We start from the raw sequence: 21,325 nt of genomic DNA, 5'->3' as shown, positions 1-21,325 counted from the left end.
GTTAACTTTATTTTTTTTTTTTATGTTAGCAACTCTGAGATCTAGAATTATAAGACTGAGATATCAAGGCAAATAAAACTCAGTAGCTGCTGGTAGGGGCCATTCAGGGGCCTCCAGACATTCAGGGGCTCCTAGAAATGGTTTAATTGTAACACAGACCTTAGATTTAAACCTGTAGCATCATTTAGATTTCACCTTATCTATATTTAAACAAGTTAGTGATGCTGAGGTTCTTAGTAGGAAGAGTTTTGGTGGGGGGTTCTGTCTAAGGCCCCATATTACCTTGGGCCGGCCCTGCATGAAGAGCCGCTGCGATGCGCATCTCTGGAATCTACCTGGAATCCACCTGGAATCTACCTGGAATCTACCTTTAATCCCCCGGTGGCCCCTATGTCAGTCCTCCGATGCTTTGGGGACATTTTGTAATGTTGGAAGTTAATGACATTGTTTATTCAGCAGAGTATTTCAGTTTTGCCCTTAATTGACAGCTTTGTACACGTGTGCACGTAAAATCTACACAACGTGGGTTTTTCGTGTCGTGTATTTGTTTAGAACTTGATGTTTGTGACTATTAATATTGCAGTTATTTAGTATGTGTGATGTTATTTCAGTCATTTGTTTGGGGATTATTCGGACACTGACGTTATATTGTTGTTTATCTTTTCTAGAACCACACAGTTACTTAAAGTTAAGGAATAAACCGCAAGTTAAACCCGTTGGAGTGCGACTCTGTTTTCTAACCGGACTCACCAGTGATCTGGACTTTTCCACCAGCAATTATAATCCCTATTCTTTAATGCGGTTCTAATTATTGCTACAATATTTTCTCTGATGTTTATTTTGTGAACTCCAATTGCTCTGGGCCGAATCTTCCTTTTACACTCGAGGTTCTGCAATAAATATTAAGAAAGAAACTTCAAGAGGTACAACTACGACAGTCGCTGACTAATATCCCGCAGCACTGATTGGCCAACCAATGTCACGTGATCCTCTGCAGCAAGTGATGGGCAGGCGGGAAGTGTCATCATGAGTACACAGGTGTGTTTTTACCTCCGCGGCGTTTAGATGAACTAGATGTGAATCAAGGAATAGAAACAAAGAATCTGTTTTCTCACCTGGAGGAAAAACCTAAAAATATTTTTCACTTATTTTTCCTGTTGCAGATCAACTTAAAACTGAAGGTAAGAAAGAAACAACGGAAACACTGTAGGAAATCTAGAGAATTGCTCTTTATGTTTTATTTCTCATTATGCGGTAAAACAGCAGCTGTTTAGTCACGATGAATGATCCGAACGGGTCTCGTTTATTTTCGCTGTTTCATTTATTTCTAACAAAACTCCGGTTAGGGCTGCGTGTTGGTTTGTTGGTGGTCAGCAGTTTAACGCTGAAACATTATTATTGTTGAACATCATTTACTTATAACTATATGGAAAACTAATTATATCTTAAAACTAATTATTTCTTAAAACTAATTATATCTTAAAACTAATTATTTCTTAAAACTAATTATATCTTAAAACTAATTATATCTTAAGGATCTCCGTCAAAATTTGCAGGTAACTTTTTTTTCTGTCTGACATAATTTAACAAATGTTATGATCAGTTACTCAGTACTTCAGTAGTCTTCATAGTCTTTTTTACTCTTAGCTACTTTTTACTTTTTCTTAAGTTAAAAAGTCAAATTGTACTATTTTTATGTTTTAGGTATCTACCTACTTTATCCACCTCTGACTATAATTATTAATGTAATATAATAAACACAGAAAACTATGAAAGAAAAACTAACAAGCTTGGAAATCCTCTATAGATGGACTTCTTTTTGTTATTAATTTAATATATAGCCTTCATACTTAGGACTCGATGAAGCTGTTTTTAGAGCAGGGCGTGTCGATGTTAACTAAGGATCTGGTAATAATTTCTAAAATATCTTTAACTGTGAGAACAGTTAAAGTGAAATAATGTTTTCTGTCCTACAGAACTGTTCATACCTTTGGAACATCTCATCATGTTAAAATGACAAATTTCATAATAATTTCTTTGTATTATTTGTGACCCATCGTTAAAGTAGATTTGCGGAGTGTCAACAGATGAGATGCTGTGGGGAATAAAAGTTAAATATTCAGTCATTATGTTGGTTTATTGTGTTGTTGACCTGCATAACCCACAGTTTCTTTGAAATGTTTCTAAGAACACTGTTTGATCCTACTTGTAATTTAAATGGTTGGATTAAAGGCAAAATTCTGAGTTCAGTTTTTACAGCAGATCAAATTATTAAAAGCGTTGAAACCTGAGCTCTGGGTATTTTCCTCTCTTCTTTTTCCTACACACTCATTCTGTTTTTTTTTTTTTTTACTTTGAGTAAAGTGTTTACACTGGAAACACTGAAGAGTCACTGTTCCCAGTGTAAACATACAGTGTTTACCCACCATCATCCCTGTTCAATCTCATTCCACCAATTGTTCCATAACATAGGTTGGCATTTACAGAGCAGCATCTGACATTTGACTAAAATAACTTTCAACGTTAACTATTGTAATATTAAATGATTAATCATATTTACTAGCAGATCAAGGTGCATACACACAAATATGATGGTTGAAGGTTCCTTTATGCTTTAATAACAGGAAAGTTAACATTTTGTTTAAATATTCAGTAGGAAGTACCAAATTAGTTCCTGTGTTTTTGCCACTTCCCTTTGTGGTTCTTTGTTGGCTTGTATTGCTGCATAATAATGTCAGCTGATAGTTTTATGCTGCATTCACATCAAACGCGTTTTAGTGTAGTACAGGTGAGTGATCGTCTCTGTAGATTAATATAAAAACTGTTTGCAGATCGATGTGTCCCTGAACGCAGCATCATGGATCAGAGTGAGGAGCTGAAAGGAGGAGAAACTCTGCCTCAGACTGAGAACCAGAGCAAAGCTAAGAGGTGAAGTGACCTTCTACTGTTTTTGTGTCTTCACTCTTTTAGAGCAAAGCATAACTTAAGCAACTTTGTTTACAGCAAACAATCTGACGATGAAGTGGAACCAGAATCCTGGGAGACTAGGTCCAAACAGGGTTCTATTGATTTTAAGTCAAACCTGCCTTCATCTAGAAAGAGGTGAGCTTCATCTAAACAATCTAAATATCTAAAATGTGATCCCAACATAAACTGTAGTATAGAAAAGTATTTGCTTTTCTATTCTGGAAGAAAAATTACATTTTTTTATTGTACTTTTGTTTTAGTGATTTAGTAATTTATCAGGTCAGTAGGTAATCAGACCTGGGGCTGTAAAACAAAACCAAAATATGTTGTTAATCACAGTTGAGTTATGATGCAGTAATTAGTGGATTATATTCCTTAGTTTGGTTGCTTATATGGTGACTGACAAGTGCAAACACATAGCAAATAGTGAAATACGATGCAAACACATGAAAGATTCAAACTCCAAAACACACAAAGACAAAAACAAATACAATCACAAGAAAATAGAAGCAAAAACTTGTACAGAACAAATGCAAAAATATATAAATAAATGTTGCAACTGCAGACTATTTGTTTTTTGGATTGTTTTAGTTGTTTCCTCTGTTGATAATTTCTTTATGTTTGTTTTTCTTGTACTTTGCCATTTTAGTTTATTCCTTGTATCATTACAGTTAGTCTTATTCTTTGTTTTCCTGATTTGTTTATTTAATGTTTTTTTCTAATTATGGTTTTATTTGGTTCAAGTCTCTTTCTCTCATCCACCTACTACTTCCTGTCATCTTCTTCTTCATGGTTTACACCAGTGGCAACATCTGGTTGTTGATCATGTGCAGAAAATGTGCTTCTATTGCAGTTTTGTGAAATAAACCAATTTTGATGCAGGCAAAAACAAACAAATACCTCATCATACTGTAGAGCTAAAACTTGTCAGAAAAACTTTAGTTTTTTCAAAAATGCTGCATTTCCATTAAGCGAATAAAATTACACAATTATACGGTCAATGGAAACACAAATACTGACTCGTTTTGTTACAACCCATACAAAGGATCTCTTTAGTTCTGTTGCTCCCAGCCTGTTCCTTTTCTTTTGAAAGTTTTCTGTTTGCTTTAATAAACTCATCAGACTCTCCACAACTCCAATCTGCGTTTTACATATTGACGCGGACAAAATGCTGCAGCAAAAGGAAAAATGCTGCAAAACAGCAACTATCAAAGGTTGCAAACTTGCACCACACAATGAAAATGCTCCAGATGTTGGACAAATCCATCCATCCATCCATTTTCTAACTCCTTTGTCCCTAGAGGGGTCAGGAGGTGCTGGTGCCTACCTCTAGCTAACATTTCGAGCGAGAGGCGGGGTCACCCTGGACACATGTCCAGTCTGTCGCAGTGGACAAATCCAAGGAGATTCAAACAACATAAGGGACCAGACCTTCAGTAAAGACGGGATTTCAGGATTTTAATCAGATTTGCAGAAGAAAGTTAGAGGAAGAAAGAAAAGTTGCTCTATTTTTAATGTCTCTCTCAGAGTTTTAACGGGTTCATTCCCCTCATGCCGGGCACGATGATGCCTCAGCATTGTGGAAATGCTCCAGTTACAGTAAGACAAAACCTGAGAGTAAATCCTACATTCACCTATAATATTGTAATGACGTCAACACCGGAGATGTAGTCCCGCCAACAGGGTTTATTAGAAATAGGTACAAGCTGCTATTCCTGAGGCTGCAGCTCAAGCCTCTAACAAACGGGCACCCTCAACTGTTAGCTTCATTGCTAACTCCCCTCTGAACTCTCCTCCACTTCCGGTCCCTGGTACTCCCGCTCCACCGATCCCCCGCCCACATGACAGACCTATCACATGAGAGTGGGAGCCAGCAGAGTCAGACAGGGAAAGCCCATAACACTAACAGAAAGGATCACAATGCAACTTATAACAAATACAAATAACCATATGAACCCCAGCAGAACTAAAACACAGAATCGTTACAATATAAATGAAAGTTGATCCATGTAAACTAATTAAAATATTCTATAGAAAGGAAGTGGAATAATCAGAAAGAAAAATGATCAAAAGTGGAAATGAGAATGGAGTAATTTACCTTATTCTCTGTGATAAGATCAAAATGATCCCACACCGGGATAACTTCCTCTTCCTCTGTTGATTCATGCTGGTACTCAAATATGAGACAAAATCTAAAGCAAGGCAAAGAACACAAAGTATCTCTATCCGACAAAACCCACAAATGTGTTGACACAGTTTCTCTCTCATAAATACACTTTGGCGCATTCACATCCAAATGACACAGAAACTGTATTGGTCACATGGTTTTCCTTAAAGTAACACAGGGTTTCGTCTTGTTTGCTCGGCGCATGTGCCGAGGTTTCTGTGTCGTCTGGCCCATCACTACTCCTACCTGCTACTATTGGGTCCACCTTCTAAACTTCATTATGACATTAATTTTGTTACCTGGCTGGATCTACAAAAACTTTCTATTTCTTGTGTGTGTGGAGAGCTGCAATGTGAGCAAAGTGTTTATGATTCCTTCACAGAGTGAAGCAGAGCTCAGAGGTTCCTAGTGGTCAGTCTCCCCAACAGCATCAAACAGAGCTGGACTCCATATTTAAGGTCAGTATATGTACATCTACTACTTTCTGTCTATTGTGTTCATAGTCATCTCTTTGCTGCAAATTATAAACCAGTGGATAAACCAGTGGATTTTCCACCAGCACCTATTTTGTTCTAAAAATCACTCTTAATTAGCTATTTAGCTCCACTATTGGAGCACAATGAACAATGGCCCCAGAAAAGAACTGACAAGAGTCTGTTGAAGAAAATTCCCTATTGAGTTAAAATTGATGGAAATATTGTGCAAATAATTCAGATTACATTTACAACAAAATTTCACTTTAAAAAAAATTTTAATAGGTCATCCCCCAACTCACAAACCTCTATATTTAATGGTAGTTCACAGCATTGGCTAAACCATTGAGGTCTTAGTTTTCTATTATTCCATTTTAGGAGCTGAAAAAGAAGATTTTCACCTTTGAGGAAAGTGAGCTGAAAAAGATCCAAATGGTTCTGGGTTCAGATTACCCAGAAGGTTTAGATGAGAATAAGGAGGAGGATGAAGTTTTGGTGGGTGAAAATAAGCAGCAGATGAAGAAGAGCAGAGAAGCGTTTGAGAAGATCACAGAGCACTTCCTGAGGATGATGAACCAGGAGAAGCTTGCTGACCATCTTCAAAGCAGTAAGATAATTTCTGTAAAAAAGTGTAAATGCTGTGGAATTGATTAATGAATCTTTCTTTCAATGGTGGTAAGAGTTCATCCCACAATTGATAGGTTGCCGATTAGATACCTGCTCCGTCCAGGCTGGTGCATGGCAGCCATACCTCTGTTAGATATATATTTAGAGGCTCCAAAATTAGATTCAAGTACATTTGTTGCACAGTGGATTTTTTTGTCTTTTGGTTGCATTTTGCATGTTTATATTCTGTGTAGTTTTTCCCCTTTAACACCTCAGACACTTTGAATTGGGTCTGGTCCTCTGATAAGGAGGGGGACCACAGTAATTAGCTGCTCATAGAGCAGTGTTTCTCAATTACGGTCCTCAGCCCCGCTGCATGTTTTAGGTGTTTCCCTTCTGCCACACACCTGGATTTAATCTTTGGGTGATTAACAGGCTTCTGCAGTACTTGGTGGCTGGAGAAGACGTCATGCAATCATTTAATCAGTTGTTGTGGTATAGAGGCACATCTAAAACATGCAGAGCAGGGGGGCCTGAGAAGCACTGTCATAGAGGTATTTGCAAAGACTAATAAATGCAAGATAAAGGGAGCTAAGGTAAAGTACAGATTTGGTGGAATACAGATGTATTCCAGGTGAGGAGCAGTGCGGTTTGAGATTGACGCAGAATCATCTGTATGCAGACCTGAGGAGTATGCTGCAGGCAGATTGCTACAGTTTGAAGCAACACAGCAAGTGGGGCTCAACCAGTGGCTCCTGGTACCAGATGTGGCCTCTCACCTGGTTCCTCTTAAAGACAGCTGTTGGACCATGACAAATATTTAGAAGATAAACTGTTTTATTGAGTATTGAGTCTCCCTCCTTAAGTCTCTGGGTGCTGGACTGTGCATTTTGAGGAGTTTCCTTGTTTTGAAATCTGACTGTTTGACAGACCCCATTAGTGCAGTTAAATAGTCAATTGTGAGCCAGATTAGAGTAGATTTTTGGATTGTATCACTGTGGGTTGCAACCCGTCGGAGTAGATCTGAGTTTTTTTTCTCTTATTCAAACATTAATTCCTGTCTTTTTGGAGTAAATGTTTTTTTTGACAACTGTTCCTCATTTGGATATTGTGTAGTTGGACTTGTTTTGGCAAATATCTTTTGTATTTTGTTATAATGCGTAACAGAAAAACAAGGTGGTTTACAACAAGAAGCAGCTGATATTGGAAAAGCTGAAATAATACAACAGCTGAAGCCAAAAATTCAAGAGGAGTGGAAAAGGAGGCATTGTGGATGCAGAGTAGTAGCACTGCCCTGACGGAGCGCTCAGGGATGAGTACCCATGGAGGAGGAACGTTGATGTGGAGTGGTGCTCCTGCTACCTGCGTTGGCCTATGATGATGGACTAGGTCCTCCTCCATGTTTAGCAAAAGCACAATTCCTAATCCGAATCCTGGGTCAGACAGGCTACAAAGAGGAAGTGAGCAGTATCTGTAGGTGTGGGTCGAGATCCAGATAGACAGCCAGAAACAATCTGACAAGGGCAAGGCGAGGGGTTAAATCCAGCAAACAAAAGTGAGGTCACAACAATGAGGGCGAGATGAACAGTGCTGGAAAACTACTTGATAATGTGTTCAATAATCTGGTAGTGGGAGTGTGACTGAGTGAGGCTTAAGAAAGGAAACAATCAGATAGATACCAAGTCATGACTAAGTTGTAACACTGTCGGATCTGTGGATCCATTTTCTTTGGTTGGGTGAACAAACTCAGTAGGCTGTTAGCAATGAGTAGCACACTGCTAGTGGATATTTAGTGTAACACAGAAGAAAAAGCTAAGGTTGTTGTTTTTCCATACATCCAGTTGTTGGTGCAGGTTGCTATAATTACTAGTAGCCACACAGGGACACCTGCTAGAAGAAGACAAGCGCACCCAGTACAACACTTTCATTCCATTGGCTGAGAGGTTGCCAAGTGACGGTACTTTTTTTGTTCCAAAGACGAGCAGAAAATGACGATGAACATCAGTAAAGACTTTGTTCCTTGTGTAATATAGAAATATTTTTTAACCTTCCATGTTACCTGCATATAGCCTCTTTCACTGAGGTTGCTTGTACTTTAGAATCCCAGTAGTTCAGTATTTTCTTGTCTGTGTGTTTTGTTTCAGTAGCAAAATTTGAAAATATTATATGTTGATATTATTAGGATTAAATAATAACTCAGTTAATAGCATATAAAAACTGAAAAGTCCATGCTCCTTTAATGTTTTATCTAAATCGGGGGTTTTCAAAGTATGAAAGGGTGAGCCCCCCTCCAAGGAGCACAATGCCTGCTGCGACCCCCCCCCCCCCCCCCCCCCCCAAAAAAAAAATTAACCCGCACACAAACAAATGCCACTACAAAACACCTTCTAATTGATTTTATTTTAGAACCATCTCATCTTTTAAAATGACACTTTATCTGAATGAAATTTAACACATGAACATTTTAAAATATTTCCTCCCATTTTAATTATTTTATCAGGGCCTTTGTATGGTAAATACGCCCTTTTTTCATTTTTCTAATGATAAGAACAACCCCAAACTCATTTTTCAACCATTTTCTCAAACAAACGTTACATCTGAGATTCTGAGTTTAATGTTTGAGATACCAACAGTGTTTTCACATCTTAACAAAAACATTTTGATCAGATCTTTGGAACACATCTGTAAATGTTGCACATTTCCTTGAAATTAAAAAATAAATCAAAAACCTAAACAGTTGCAAAATCGTGGAGCTCTTTTTGTGGGCTCATCTAAACAATTTATCTCGAACTAAAAGAGCGTGCTGTATGAAAGAGCGGAGGCATACAAAGGAAAAAACAATTACGCACGCTATGCGCAAAGACAGCAAGCAGATAGCTTCTTTTCCAGTTTATTTCCGCGCCTCCTCTAAAGTTCTCTGGCGCCCCCTAGGGGAGGCGCGCCTCACACTTTGAAAACCGCCGATCTAAACAATTCAGTTGTGTTTTATACATAAATCTGGCTAGAAGATTTAAGTGGTTGGTTCTTGGATGTTTTAATTTAGAAGCTATAAAAATGTAACCAACAGAAAAGATTTGTAATAATTTTACAGTGAAATATATAACAGTGAAGAAATTATTTTAATTTGTTTTTTGCATTCACTTAGAATCATTCACCATCTGTCAACAAACACTAAAGTCTAACATGAAGAAAAAGTTCCAGTCTGTGTTTGAAGGAATCATAAAATCAGGACATCAAAGCTTTCTAAATGAGATCTACACAGAGCTCTACATCACAGAGGGAGGATCTGAAGAGGTCAATGGTGAACATGAGGTCAGGCAGATTGAAACAATGTCCTGGAAACCAGAAAGGCCAGAAACAGCAATTAGATATGTAGACATATTTAAACCCTCAGCTGAAAGAGAAGAACCAATAAAAACAGTAATGACAACAGGAGTGGCTGGCATTGGGAAAACAGTCCTAACACAGAAGTTCACTCTGGACTGGGCAGAAGAAAAAACCAACCAGAACATCCAGTTCACGTTTCCATTCACATTCAGAGAGTTGAATCTGTTAAAAGATGAACAATTCAGCTTGGTGGAGCTTGTTCACCACTTTTTTAGTGAAACCAGAGGAATATTAAAATGTGAAGAGTTAAAGGTTGTGTTCATTTTTGATGGTTTGGATGAGTGTCGATTTCCACTGGACTTTCACAACAATGAGATCCTGACAGATATAAGAAAGTCCACTTCAGTGGATGTTCTTCTGACAAACCTCATCAGAGGGAACCTGCTTCCCAAAGCTCACCTCTGGATAACCACACGACCTGCAGCAGCTAATAAGATCCCTCCTGAGTTTATTGGCATGATGACAGAGATCAGAGGATTCACTGACCCACAGAAAGATGAGTACTTCACAAAAAGATTTAGATATAAGAAACAGGCCAGAATGGTAATATCCCATGTAAAGAAATCCAGAAGCCTCCACATCATGTGCCACATTCCAATTTTCTGCTGGATCACTGCTAAAGTTGTGGAAGACATGTTGAACAAGAAAGATGGAGAAGAGCTGCCAAAGACCCTGACTGAGATGTACATTCACTTCCTGGTGGTGCAGGCCAAACTGAAGGGCATCAAGTATGATGGAGGAGCTGAGACAGATTCACACTGGAGTCCTGAGAACCAGAAGATGATCAAGTCATTGGGAAAACTAGCTTTTGATCAGCTGCAGAAAAGAAACCTGATCTTCTATGAATCAGACCTGGCAGAGTGTGGCATTGATATCAGAGCAGCTTCAACATACTCAGGAGTGTTCACACAGATCTTCAGAGAAGAGAGAGGGCTGTACCAGATCAAGTTGTTCTGCTTTGTCCACCTGAGTGTTCAGGAGTTTCTGGCTGCTCTTCATGTTCACCTGACCTTCATCAAATCAGGAGTCAATCTGCTGGTAAAAGGCAAAATGAAATCCAAGGAAATAGAAAAAAGAAACCAGGAATCTCCAGAGACAGAAATGTACAAGAGTGCTGTGGACATGGCCCTAGAGAGTCCAGATGGACACCTGGACTTGTTCCTCCGCTTCCTAGTTGGTCTTTCACTGGAGACCAATAAGCGTCGCTTAAGAGGGTTTGTGGCACAGACAGAAGAAAGTTTAGCAATTAATAAAGACACAGCCCAGTACATCAAGGAGAAGTTGAATCATCATGGTGTTGAGAAAAGCATCAATCTGTTCCACTGTCTTAATGAACTAAATGATCAGTCTCTGATGGAGGAAATCCAACAGTCTCTACGTACAGGAAGTCTTTCAGCACACCAGCTGTCTCCTGCTCAGTGGTCAGCTCTGCACTACATCCTACTTTCATCAGACAAAGGTCTGGAGATATTTGACCTGAAGCAATACTCTGCTTCAGAGGAAGCTCTTCAGAGATTGCTGCCAATAGCCAACGCCTCCAGCAAAGCTATGTAAGTACAGATGTTGTCAGTTATATAAAAGTGCCTAATAACAATAATACAATTACTTTGTATTATCTTTGTCTTTTCAGACTGAGCGGGTGTAACCTCTCAGAGAAAAGTTGTAAAGTTCTGTCCTCATTTATCAGCTTAACGACCTCTAGTCTGAAAGATCTGGACCTGAGTAACAATGACCTGACAGATTCAGGAGTGAAGCTGCTCTGTGAGGGACTGATGAGTCCCAACTGTGAACTCGGGATCCTCAGGTAAGATGCATTTAAATTAGATTCTATATTTTACATTCTATGTAAAATAGAATGAAAAAAGGCCTTTGATAGAGTTGAATGGCCCTATTTATTTGAGATATTGAAAACATTTGGCTGTGGGGACAACTTCTGTCGATGGGTTAAACTTTTATACAATGAACCTTATGCTGAAATAGTAACAAATGGAGTTATATCTAAATCATTTAAAATTAAACGGGGTCATAGGCAAGAGTGCCCCTTGCCCCCTTTATTATTTATTCTAGCAATAGAACCGTTTGCCATTGCTGTGCGGTCTCATCAAAACATAACTGGTTTGACAATAGGCCAACAGGAATATAGAATTGCTTTATTTGCTGATGATGTCATTCTTTTTTTGGAAAAACTGAAAGACTCTATTCCAGCCTTGTTGGATTTAATAATCATGTTTGGAAGAATATCAGGATATAAAGTAAATAATGATAAGTCTTTGTTAATGTTAATTCAGAAGAAAGAAACAGTGTCGGGAATCCTTTCCAATTCAAAAAGGTAGATTGTTTTACATATTTGGGGATTAGGATAGTAACATATGTAAATGACATTTTTGCAGTTAACTATAACCCCATGATAGACTCAATTGCTACCTCTGTGGACAGATGGAACTACCTGCCCTCGTCACTTATAGCACGAATCAATGTCCTGAAATCCAATATAATGCCCAAACTTCTGTATTTGTTTCAGAACATCCCATTGCCACCTCTTGCCAATTTATTTTCGGCCCTAAAAAAACATTTTCATACGTTTTCTGTCGAATAATAGACAGCCAAGGCTTCGTTAACACTTTTGTATTAAGGGGCCCTCAGGTGCCCCAATCCACTTTGGTACTATTGGGCAGCTCAATTGAGGACTATGATGTATTATTTTACAGATAAATGTCCCTTTCCTTGGGTGAATATTGAAAATTGTTCTGTACCTCTCCCTCTACCCCAGTACATTTACTCAGCAAACATCAGAATGCTGAAAAAAAAGACAAAAAACCTTATAGTCAGAAATATAGATAGATAGATAGATAGATAGCATTTATTGTCATTGAACAGAATTCAACGAAATTTCCATTGCAGCTCCCGTGCAAAAGGTCAAATATATACAGTATAAATAAGCAAACACACAATAATAATAATAACAATATATACAACTAAATTAACTAAAGGCACTCAACCATCCAAAGAAGTAGCAGCAGGTCCAATTATGGCAAAGTACAGATAATGTGACAGTGCAAAGTGCAGAACAATATGGCTGTGTGGGGGTGGGGGATATGTATGTGTGACTGCGAGGTTATGATATGTGTGGGAGGGGGGGGCGGCAGGGAGTAATGGCTCTGACGGCTGTGGGGAAGAAGCTGTTTCTCAGTCTATTTGTTGTAGTCCGTATATTCCTGTACCGCTTGCCTGATGGCAGCGGCACAAACAGTCTGTGGCCCGGGTGGCTGGGATCCATGGCTATGGATCCAGCTCTCTTCTTGACCCGGTCTGTGTAAATGGAGTCCAGGTCTTGGAGGGGGCATCCCACAATGCCTTGTGCTGTTCTCACCACCCGTGTCAGTTGTTTCCTCTCCAGTGCTGTGCAGCTGCCATACCACACAGTCATGTTGAGGCAGAGGATGCTCTCGATCATCGCCCTGTAAAAGTTCACGAGCAGCCGTGAGGAAAGTCCAGCCCGTCTCAGTTTCCTGAGGAAGAAGAGCCTTTGTTGTGCTTTCTTCACCAGGTGGGAGGTGTTTGTGTTCCAGGAGAGGTCAGACGTGATGTGGAGGCCCAGGAACTTGATGTTGTCCACACGTTCCACCACTTCTCCATCTATGAGAAGGGGAGTGTGATCCGTCCTCCTGGACCTTCTGTAGTCCACAATGACCTCCTTGGTCTTCCCTGTGTTCAGCACCAAGTGTTTGGCTGAACACCACTGAGTGAGCTGCAGAATCTCCTCTCTGTAGTGGGTCTCGTTGTTGTCTGAAATGAGACCCACTACTGTTGTGTCGTCCGTGTACTTCACGACTGTGTTGGTGGGGTGGATGGCCACGCAGTCGTGTGTAAACAGGGTGAAGAGAGCTGGGCTGAGCACACAGCCCTGCGGCGTGCCTGTGTTGAGGACCAGTGGGGACGATGTTGAGCCACTTATTCTCACCACCTGAGGCCTGTTGGTGAGGAAGTCTCTGATCCAGTGGCACAGTGAAGCGGGCAGCCCCACCTCGAGTAGCTTCAGCACCAGCTTGTCTGGGATGACGGTGTTAAATGCTGAGCTGAAGTCTACAAATAGCATCCTGACGTAGGTGTTGGGATGCTGCAGATGGGTCAGGGCTGTGTGCAGAGTGATGGAGACAGCATCCTCTGTTGACCGGTTCGTTCTGTAGGCGAACTGAAGGCTGTCCAGGTTTGCGGGGATGAAGTCTCTGATGTACCTCAGAAGAATCCTCTCAAAGCACTTCATGATCACCGGGGTCAGAGCGACAGGCCGGTAATCGTTCAGGCTGGTGATGGACCTCTTCTTCGGTACAGGGATGATGGTGGAAGACTTGAGGCACTCAGGAACCGTGGCGAGCTGCAGGGACAGATTGAAAATGTCCAGAAACACTCCTGCCAGCTGGTCGGCGCAGGTTTTCAGCGTCTGGCCTGACACCTTGTCCGGTCCTGGAGCTTTGTGGGTGTTGATCCTCCTCAAGGTGGACGTCACCTGATGCTTCTGTAGGACGAGGGGCTGGTGCTGCTCTTCCAGTTGGGGTAGATGTACGGCTTCTCTGCTGCCCGCCGTGTCAAAGCGGGCAAAGAAACTGTTTAAGGTGTCAGGCAGGGTGGGGTCGCGGCTGGTCAGCTGAGTGCTGTGTTTGTAGTCCGTCATATGATCTTGGTTTGGTATCAGATTAAGAAGTATTTAGGTGACTCCTCCTCTCTATCACGTTTCAGTCCGATATGGGGTAACCAGTCTTTCCCTCCAGGCAGGGCAGATCCTGGTTTTAGGAAATGGGCTGAAATTTTTTTTAAAGACAATAGGACATCTGGTGGGATTAGAGGATGGGGTTTTGATGTCATTTGAAGAGTTGAAGGCCAGGTATGATATCCCAAGTAAACATTATTTTAAATATCTACAGGTGAGAAATTTTATTAGATCATCTCAAAATAAATGTGAGTCCGTCCTTCTGATGTCCACCTTGGAAATCAAAATGAAGAATGATTGCTTTAGAAAAGGAATTATCTCCAAACTATACAGCATGTTAGTGGAGGGATCCTCTGAGTCGTCTTTATAGAAGGTCAATGCGTGTGCTGAAGCACAAACACAAACTACCAATACACACCAAAAAGTACTGAAATATAATTGGCTAATGAGAACATATGTGACACCAGAAAAGCTTACTAAGTACAATGGTGCCATCCCAGACCTGTGTATTAGATGTGGAGAAGAGAAGGGAATGTTCTTTCATTGTATCTGGAAATGCAAGAAAGTTACACAATTTTGGAGGGAGATTAAACAAGCTCTAGAGACTATACTAGGTATAAAACTAGTTCTTGACCCCAAATTGTTCATTCTAGGTTTATAACCTGACAGACATCATATGTCCAGAAAGATTATTACTGCCATGGATTTATGTTTACTACTTGCAAAAAGAGTCAAAGCACTCTCTTGTAAGAGTACCAGTAAACCAAAATTCATTAACTGGATTAATGAAATGTCCATAACCTTACCAATGGAAAAGATTACTTTCATTATAAAAGGGAAACTATCGCTATTTTAAAATATTTGGGGTCCTTTTATGGATGTAGAAAACATGGATATGAGGGAGTGAGTAATAGTTGCTGTTGGTCCCCTGCAGTGTCCTAAAATAATCTTCTTTATTTGTATACTTGACTACTTTACTTTGAATTATACTTTCAAGTTTGTATTTTCTGAAACATGTACAATACTAAAATAATTTGGGCCAATTCCTGGAAAATAGAGAAACCGTTATTGTTGTAATTGTTGTTTCTTTTAAGGGGTTGGGGTTGGGGGCATTGTTTTTCTTTCCTCATTTATTCTGTATGTAATTAGTGCTGCTCCAAAATATCCCATACCAACCTGGCATGCAAGGAAAGACAAGTTGAATGTTGGACAATAATTTAACTACCCTGGACTTTCCTTTGATGTGAGAGCACACTTACTGTATGTCCTGAATATTATTGGAAACATTGTTGAAGAACCAATAAAGATAATGTTGGAATAAATAAATAAATAAATAGAGAGAGAGAATGTAAAATTCTTTGTTTTACATATTTAGAAACGTGTCTAAAGCATATTTTTGTTTGTGTACATTTTAAAAGAAAACTCTACCAAGTATTGACTTTTCTCTGACTTGGCAGTTGCAGCAAAAACAGCCTCACTGCTGATATGAAGTGGGCGAGTCAGTCAAGCAAACCATTACTATCTCGGGAAAAACATAAAAAATATAATACTTTTGAGCATAACAATGAACATAGAATTTTCCTTACTTGTCTAAGGGAAATAAGATGAAAGTTGTAATTTGACCTGTATAATACCATGCTACTGTAAAAATATGTTACATGTTTCAGATTAATCAAGGTAACTCGAGTATAAATGAAAAAATGGTCTCAAGGTGAAAATCTTCACTTGTTTTAGGGATGTACAATATATTGTCAACAATATCAGATGTTAATCAATGTTAGTTATGTTTTTAAATATCAATATTGGTCCCAATAACGATCAACAGCCAGTGTCAAAATTATATATTTTTAATATAATTTTTTAATTACATATTTATATAATATATTTTCTTTATTTTTTAATTATATATTTTCTCCCCCAAAACATGGTTCTCATTCTTGCTGACATGCTCCAACCAGCAACAGCAGTTTGCAAATTGATCATATTTTGTAGACGTGGCTTTAAACTTTATCTGTAAAGTATTCCCAGTTCTTAATTTTTTTCAGTTTTTGTTGCGTTACTGATTTGAGGGTATTTCTCTTTTTTAATCTACACAAAGTAGTCACTAACAGGTTTTCACGTTGTTAGTGGGACAAAGGAAAATGTTTTGGACATTTCCTAAAAGTGTAAAATGTAATTTTGAAAAGTTATTTAGGTATTTGAGATCTTTATTATGGCATTGAAGACTCAGCAGAGGTGCACCCTGTTTTCACTGATCGGTTAAATGTGTCTAACATTTAACTGATCTATTAAGCTTAATTTGCTATAGGTAAATTAAGTCAGTCAACTTAATTTACCGGTAGTAAATTAAGTTGACTGAACATTATTTGTAAAGGAATAAATTTGTCTGTAAAATGTCTTGCAGGTGACTAATCAGAGCAGAAACTAAAGAATGACATCAAAGGAATTGTCTAAACCTTTGAGATTAAAGTGTGTAGAATCACAAATTTGCTGAATGTTATAAAAAATAAAGCATTTTTGGCAGCACTGAATGTACTGAAAAATACTGAAGTTCCTAGTGCTCATGTTTATTTGTAATCTAAGAGGTTTAGAACCACCAGGACCCTCTGCAATATCAAACTCAGTATTTGTACTGAGGGTTGAGATGAGGATGAGAGCAGTCAGACCCAGAGTGAAGTGAGAAAAATGTTTTAATGAGGTCAAAATGCAAAGATGCTCTGGAACACTGCCAAGCACAACAAATGCCACCATGCAGCAATCACTACAAAGGAACACAGAGGATCCAGGGATAATCATATGACAGGTGAACTTAAATACATGTGAGAGATATCAGGACATGAGGGACAGCTGGAACCAATAATGGGGAATGACACACAGAAACAAAATACGGTATTCTGGTCAAAAAAACAATTACGTTGGTTTGGACTTTGCAAGTTGTTAGATCAAGTCAAGAGATAGAAAATAGTCTAGATTGATAAAATCTAGATGACATTCTAGTGTATTATAGAAAGTGGTCTAGAGTGTGTGTTATAATGTGTTGTTAACAAAGGAGATTTGCCAAAAGGTGGTCTGTGCTCCTGAGTCTGAGGTGTCTACTTCCATGATTGGTCTGGTTGGATCAGGCTGGGTGAAAATGGGAGCTTTGGGTTTTTGTTGTTGTTCAAGTCAGAAGATTTTTCTGCTTCTGGGGATCAAATGAAGATTTTTTTGGTGGATTTGAGACTGTTGAGGGTAACAACAGTTTGACTGTATTATAATGAAGCAACAGTTGGCAAAACATAGGAAGCATTGCAACTGTTTACAAGAAGATGAAGTTGGCCAGTTGAGGACCGTTTAAACCTTTTCCAGATCTGTCTTCATCTGCCTGCTCCCCAGAATGAATCCCAAAAAGATCCATTCAATTGGAGAGGATCTGGTGAGATTAATGGGAAATATACCAAGATGTAGCTTTGAATTAGCAGAATTTTTTGACCAATGCAATCCCACTTTGTCATTCTAATTTTTACATAGTAACACTGGGAGATAGAAAATATAATATTTACTATTTGTCAGGCCAACAGGCCAGCATGTAGACTGCTGCTCAACAGACACGGTTCTCTAACCTACATAGCAGGCCAACTAATTATTCTAACAGTTCTAACCAATGTGTCACTTTGAGAATATAGATGATTTTTTTCAACATTATGTGTTTGTGTCTGCAGGCTTTCAGGCTGCCTGATCACAGAGGAAGGCTGTGCTGCTCTGGCTTCAGCTCTGACTGTGAACTCCTCTCACCTGAAGGAGCTGGACCTCAGCTACAATAATCCAGGAGAGGCAGGAATGAAGAGTCTAGAAGCTATATTGGAGAATCCAAGCTTCAAACTGGACTCTCTGAGGTAAGGAAATATTTTCCGCAGCCACATACTACTACTGTATTGCTTAATGCTAGATTCAGAATTGACACAGTGCAAAATATAACAGCAAACCAGAAGGTGTTGTTCAGGATGTTTGACAAATAAAGATTTCTGGAGAGAAAAGGCAAGGAGGATTAATGATGGATTGGTTCATCTTTCTAGATAAATCTGAAGTGTAGGATGAACCCAAAAGCCCCAACCAGCCTCAGACAATGAATGCTAGTTTATGTCAGAGACGACTTGTAGTGCAGAAAGGGAAATCATGCCATGTTGGAGAGATAATTAGTTGTCCATACCAGTAAAAAATGATGTTGAGCATTTCATACATAGCTGTGCAAAACTATTTAAACAGCTTCAACTTTAGCAAACACAAAGCAATGCATAATTGCAAAGTGGAAAAATGATTGTTGGTTGTATCAATCAAAATTAGTATCCATCCATTATCTAGTATGCTTGTCCTTGCAGGGTGGCGAGGGGTCAGGTACACTCTGGACAGGCTGTCAGTCCATCACAACATAACTAATAAGTTTTTTTTGTTTAATCTGAATCTGTAAACGGGCCTTGTCTAAAAATTAGATCTAATTCATAAACCTGAGTTGATCTATACTTTTTAAATTTCTTGCTGTATGTTTAGGATCATTAATGCTGGGATTTGAACCTTATTAAATAATATACAGCTTAATGCAACAGAATGAGGAAAAGGCATCTGTTATAACTGAACTAATAGTATCAGTAAAATATTAGACATTGGTAACAGAAAAGTGGTAATAACATCAAAACGCCTCCTTTCTTACAGCATGGAGCCTGCAGGAGACAAATGGATGACAGCAGGTCTGAGGAAGTGTAAGGGCATTTTTGATTCATAGCAGATTGTCTCATCTTTGCATGAATGAATTCAGAAAATTATACATCAGTAACTGCATTGTGTTTGTTCTGTCCTTCAGATTCCTGTCCACTAACAGTCGACCTAAACACTGTAAACAGATTCCTCAAACTTTCTGATGAAAACAGGAAGGTGACACATGTAGAAGAGGAGCAGCCGTATCCTGATCATCCAGACAGATTTGATCTCTTTCAGCTGCTGTGTACTGATGGTCTGACTGGTCGCTGTTACTGGGAGGTTGAGTGGGGTGGGAAAGTCTATGTATCACTGAGTTACAGGGGAATCAATAGAAAAGGAGTAAATGACGATTCCTGGTTTGGATTGAATGATCAGTCCTGGAGTCTAATCTGCTCTGATGATGGTTACACTGTTTGGCATGATAGTGTGAAAAAAGCTTTCATCCCCGTTCCCTCCTTCTCCTCTTCCTCTGTCTCTGGCAGAGTAGCTGTGTATGTGGACTGTCCTGCTGGGACTCTGTCCTTCTACAGAGTCTCTTCAGATACATTGATCCATATTTACACCTTCAACACCAAATTCACTGAAACTCTTTATCCTGCATTTGGGGTCAGGGATCTTTCAGGAGCGTGTTGGCTCTCATTTTAGAATAGTCATAAGTGTTTATCAAAACTAATACAACATCTCAAGAGCTATCAATGCATTAAAAACAGGAGAAAATAAGAAAAAGTCACATTAAATAAACTGTTTTTTAAAAGAAACAACATAGTCCATCAATCTTAAGTCCAAACAAAGGAGAATTCTGGAGTCTAGGAACCACTGAACTAAAGGCTCTGTCTTCCTTTGTTTTCAATTTACCATAAAGAGTCATCAGCAGGTCCTGATCACAGGAATATGTGGCTGCAGTGGCCTTATAATATTCAGTGGTGCCTGTCTGTGAAAACCCCTTAAGTCAATAAAAGAATTTTAAATTACACTGAAAAAACACTGAAGTCAATGTTACTGCATTGATATTGGAGTCACATATAAAAACCTGTAGGATTTAGATAGATAGATAGCATTTATTGTCATTGAACAGGATTCAACGAAATTTCTATTGCAACTCCCGTGCAAAAAGTCAAATATATACAATAAATAAAATAAACATTTTTTATTTGATTTGTCTGAAACCTGGCAGCATCATTTAGTACACCTTGAAACCGTTCTAGGGAAGGTATGCTAAAATACACAGAGTGCACTGGGGATCAAACTAAAGCATCAATAATTAGTTCTGAGAATGTGAGAATAAAGATTTAATTACCAGATGATGAAAAGGAATGAATCAAAGACTGGATGTGCATCCAAAGTAAAGTCAGAATGTAAGATTTTGCCCAAAACCTCTCGGTTCTTTGTCAATAAGCTCTGTGATGTGCATTTTTCTGATGTACATCTTTGTTCTCTATGTTTGTGAAAACCGGTTAAGAAGTAGATTTTCTTAGTTGCTATTGGTAACTGAAGACAGTGTAATATAATCTACTTGCACTTTTGAGCCATTTGAACTGCACTATTTTCTAATGTTACGGTAATGATGCTATGCATCGTTTCTTTTCTTGTGATTAGATTTATTGCCAATAAGAAGAATAAATACTTGGAAATATACTTCTTCACTAATATGTTATAAGTGGTACACATAAATGTTATAAAAGTGAGTGATATCTTATATTTGCACAACATTATTTATGTACATTCTTTTATATCCTGCCCCATTAAGGTTGGTGTCAGGATCTGTGGGTATTTGAATTAGGTTGTAGATTTTTGGCATTTTTGGTGTTCCTTTGACTTTTCTATTTTAGTTTGCCCTGTTTTCCATTTCTGTTCTCCCTAGTGATTGTAGTTATGTTTTTCTTGCTTCTGAGTTATATTCTGATGCTCTAGTTTATCATATTTCTTTAATCCAAGTTGTTCCTTAATGTTATATTATTTCCTGTTCCCCGGTATTCTCTCCCCACTTTCCTGTGTCACTTTCTTTTTTCCCCTCCTCAGGCTGGTTCTGGCTCCAACTACTCACACCTACAATCAGTTAGCTTATTAGCCCAGGTCCATTGTTCCCACTATCAACCTCCCAATATTTAAGCTCCTTATTCTCCAGTTACAACTCGCTGGTTCACCATGTCATCTCATCTTGTCCCCTCCTCCATGGATCCCTTCTGTTCTCTTTTTGTTTCTGTTTTGGATTTATTTTTTGTTTCTTGGACTTTGCATTTTGTAAGTTTGCATTTATATTTTTTCATTAACTTTTGAACCTCA

The 21,325-nt window shown here is 38.8% G+C and overlaps 1 protein-coding gene across 2 annotated transcripts; it reads left to right on the top strand.

Moving 5' to 3' along the window:
- Nucleotides 1-894: 894 nt before the first annotated feature.
- Nucleotides 895-20,055, top strand: LOC116733434 (NACHT, LRR and PYD domains-containing protein 3-like). 2 transcript variants are annotated; one of them, XM_032584289.1, is made up of 10 exons: nucleotides 895-1,038; nucleotides 2,832-2,928; nucleotides 3,004-3,102; nucleotides 5,517-5,592; nucleotides 5,986-6,214; nucleotides 9,359-11,150; nucleotides 11,231-11,404; nucleotides 18,010-18,183; nucleotides 18,998-19,044; nucleotides 19,146-20,055. In XM_032584289.1, the coding sequence occupies exons 2-10, from the start codon at nucleotides 2,858-2,860 to the stop codon at nucleotides 19,685-19,687; spliced, it is 3,204 nt and encodes a 1,067-aa protein (XP_032440180.1). In that variant the 5' UTR covers nucleotides 895-1,038; nucleotides 2,832-2,857; the 3' UTR covers nucleotides 19,688-20,055. The 2 variants fall into 2 exon arrangements, with proteins under 2 accessions (XP_032440180.1, XP_032440179.1); XM_032584288.1 differs by lacking the exon at nucleotides 895-1,038 and adding an exon at nucleotides 1,049-1,181.
- The last annotated feature ends 1,270 nt before the right edge of the window (nucleotides 20,056-21,325 follow it).

This window comes from Xiphophorus hellerii, chromosome 14, assembly GCF_003331165.1.
Source record: "Xiphophorus hellerii strain 12219 chromosome 14, Xiphophorus_hellerii-4.1, whole genome shotgun sequence".
Taxonomy (NCBI): Eukaryota; Metazoa; Chordata; class Actinopteri; order Cyprinodontiformes; family Poeciliidae; genus Xiphophorus; species Xiphophorus hellerii.
The sequence above is the reverse complement of the archived record's forward strand: the minus strand, read 5'-3'. Positions and strand labels throughout refer to the sequence as shown.

Excerpts from the sequence above, each read along its gene's own strand:
- LOC116733434 (XM_032584289.1), top strand. The coding sequence starts at position 2,858 with ATGGATCAGAGTGAGGAGCTGAAAGGAGGAGAAACTCTGCCTCAGACT. Across the intron at positions 5,593-5,985 it reads AGCTGGACTCCATATTTAAG|GAGCTGAAAAAGAAGATTTT; the intron begins GTCAGTATATGT and ends ATTCCATTTTAG. Across the intron at positions 19,045-19,145 it reads GACAGCAGGTCTGAGGAAGT|ATTCCTGTCCACTAACAGTC; the intron begins GTAAGGGCATTT and ends TCTGTCCTTCAG.